The sequence below is a fragment of the Mus caroli genome, chromosome 2 (assembly GCF_900094665.2).
Source record: "Mus caroli chromosome 2, CAROLI_EIJ_v1.1, whole genome shotgun sequence".
Lineage (NCBI taxonomy): Eukaryota > Metazoa > Chordata > Mammalia > Rodentia > Muridae > Mus > Mus caroli.
The window spans coordinates 32935553-32936793 of NC_034571.1; the positions used below are offsets into that span (position 1 = coordinate 32935553).

General features: G+C 40.8%; 1 protein-coding gene across 1 annotated transcript in view; it reads right to left on the bottom strand.

The window, feature by feature from the left end:
• LOC110289443 (olfactory receptor 1B1) overlaps positions 1–422 on the bottom strand; it is a 1053-nt gene extending 631 nt beyond the window's left edge. Inside the window, exon 1 of the mRNA XM_021155647.1 lies at positions 89–422. Coding sequence (XP_021011306.1) covers positions 89–422 — 334 coding nt within the window. The remainder of the gene's footprint in view (positions 1–88) is intronic.
• Positions 423–1241: the final 819 nt, after the last annotated feature.

Here is a 1241-nt window from a genome sequence, read left to right on the forward strand (position 1 = left end):
ATTTGTCGATTCATCACCAAAGCATAGTGCAGAGGGTCACAGATGGCCACATAGCGATCCAGAGCCATGACAGCAATGACAAGTGTATCTGTGACCCCAAATGCATAAAAGAAAAAGAACTGAGTCAAACAGCGGGCAGCAGGAATGGCTGGAGAATCAGATGCCAGATGAACCAACAGCTGGGGCAGGGTGACTGTGGATAGTCCCAAGTCTATCATGGAGAGGCCACGCAAGAGATAATACATAGGTGAGTGGAGCCTGGAGTCCCAGGAGATGAGCAGTATCAAAGTCACATTCCCCAATATGGTGGTCAGATAAATAAATAGGAACAATAAAAAGAGGAAAGTGTGGGGCACACCAGCCCTTGAGAACCCAAGGAGCAAGAAGATTGGAGAATGTGAAGCATTCTGGGCACAGCTCATGATAAGCAACAGTTGACTGAAACAGATGTTAGGTCAAAACCTAAGTTAGAGGTCAAAGGTTAAGGATCAGATCATTTCTACCTAATTCAATGATGTCATTTAAGGTCCTTAAATACTTGGTTTCAATTCTATATATACTTTTTCCTCTAAGTAAATTTCTTACTTTTTATAGCTATTTCTCCCCTTATGTCTATTTTTCTAACCCATTCTAGAAGCTCATTCCATCTAATTTATATACCTATAAGTCTTTATAGGCTCCTACAATGAGAAAACCTTCATTCTCCTATTTTCATGTGAACTGATTTATCTCCTACCAATGGCAGTCATTATGAGATAATTACCTGTATCTACTGCTTTCAACTCTTTGTGCTCCATCCGCACCTTATCTCATTGTCAACTTCATAATTTCTTCTTTCTGTGCCTGTAGAGAGAATCTTTAAGAAACATAACATATAAAGAAATGATTCCTTCCAACTAGCTAGCTTTTTAGAATGAAATTTTTTGAATTGTCTTGAGATTACCTAGTTTCACTCTCTCTCTTTTTTTCCTGGTATCTTAGTTTTGCAACTATTAGCCTGGTGTATAAACCAACACCTGAAGGAATTCCTCAGTGATGAAGTTTAACATTGCTCCCAGCATCTCCAGCCCAACACTGTGGCAGAATGAGTCCCACAAGCAGCATAGTGTGTACTATGGATACCACCCAGCTCAAGGCCAGTAACCAGGCACAGATTTGTCGATTCATCACCAAAGCATAGTGCAGAGGGTCACAGATGGCCACATAGCGATCCAGAGCCATGACAGCAATGACAAGTGTAT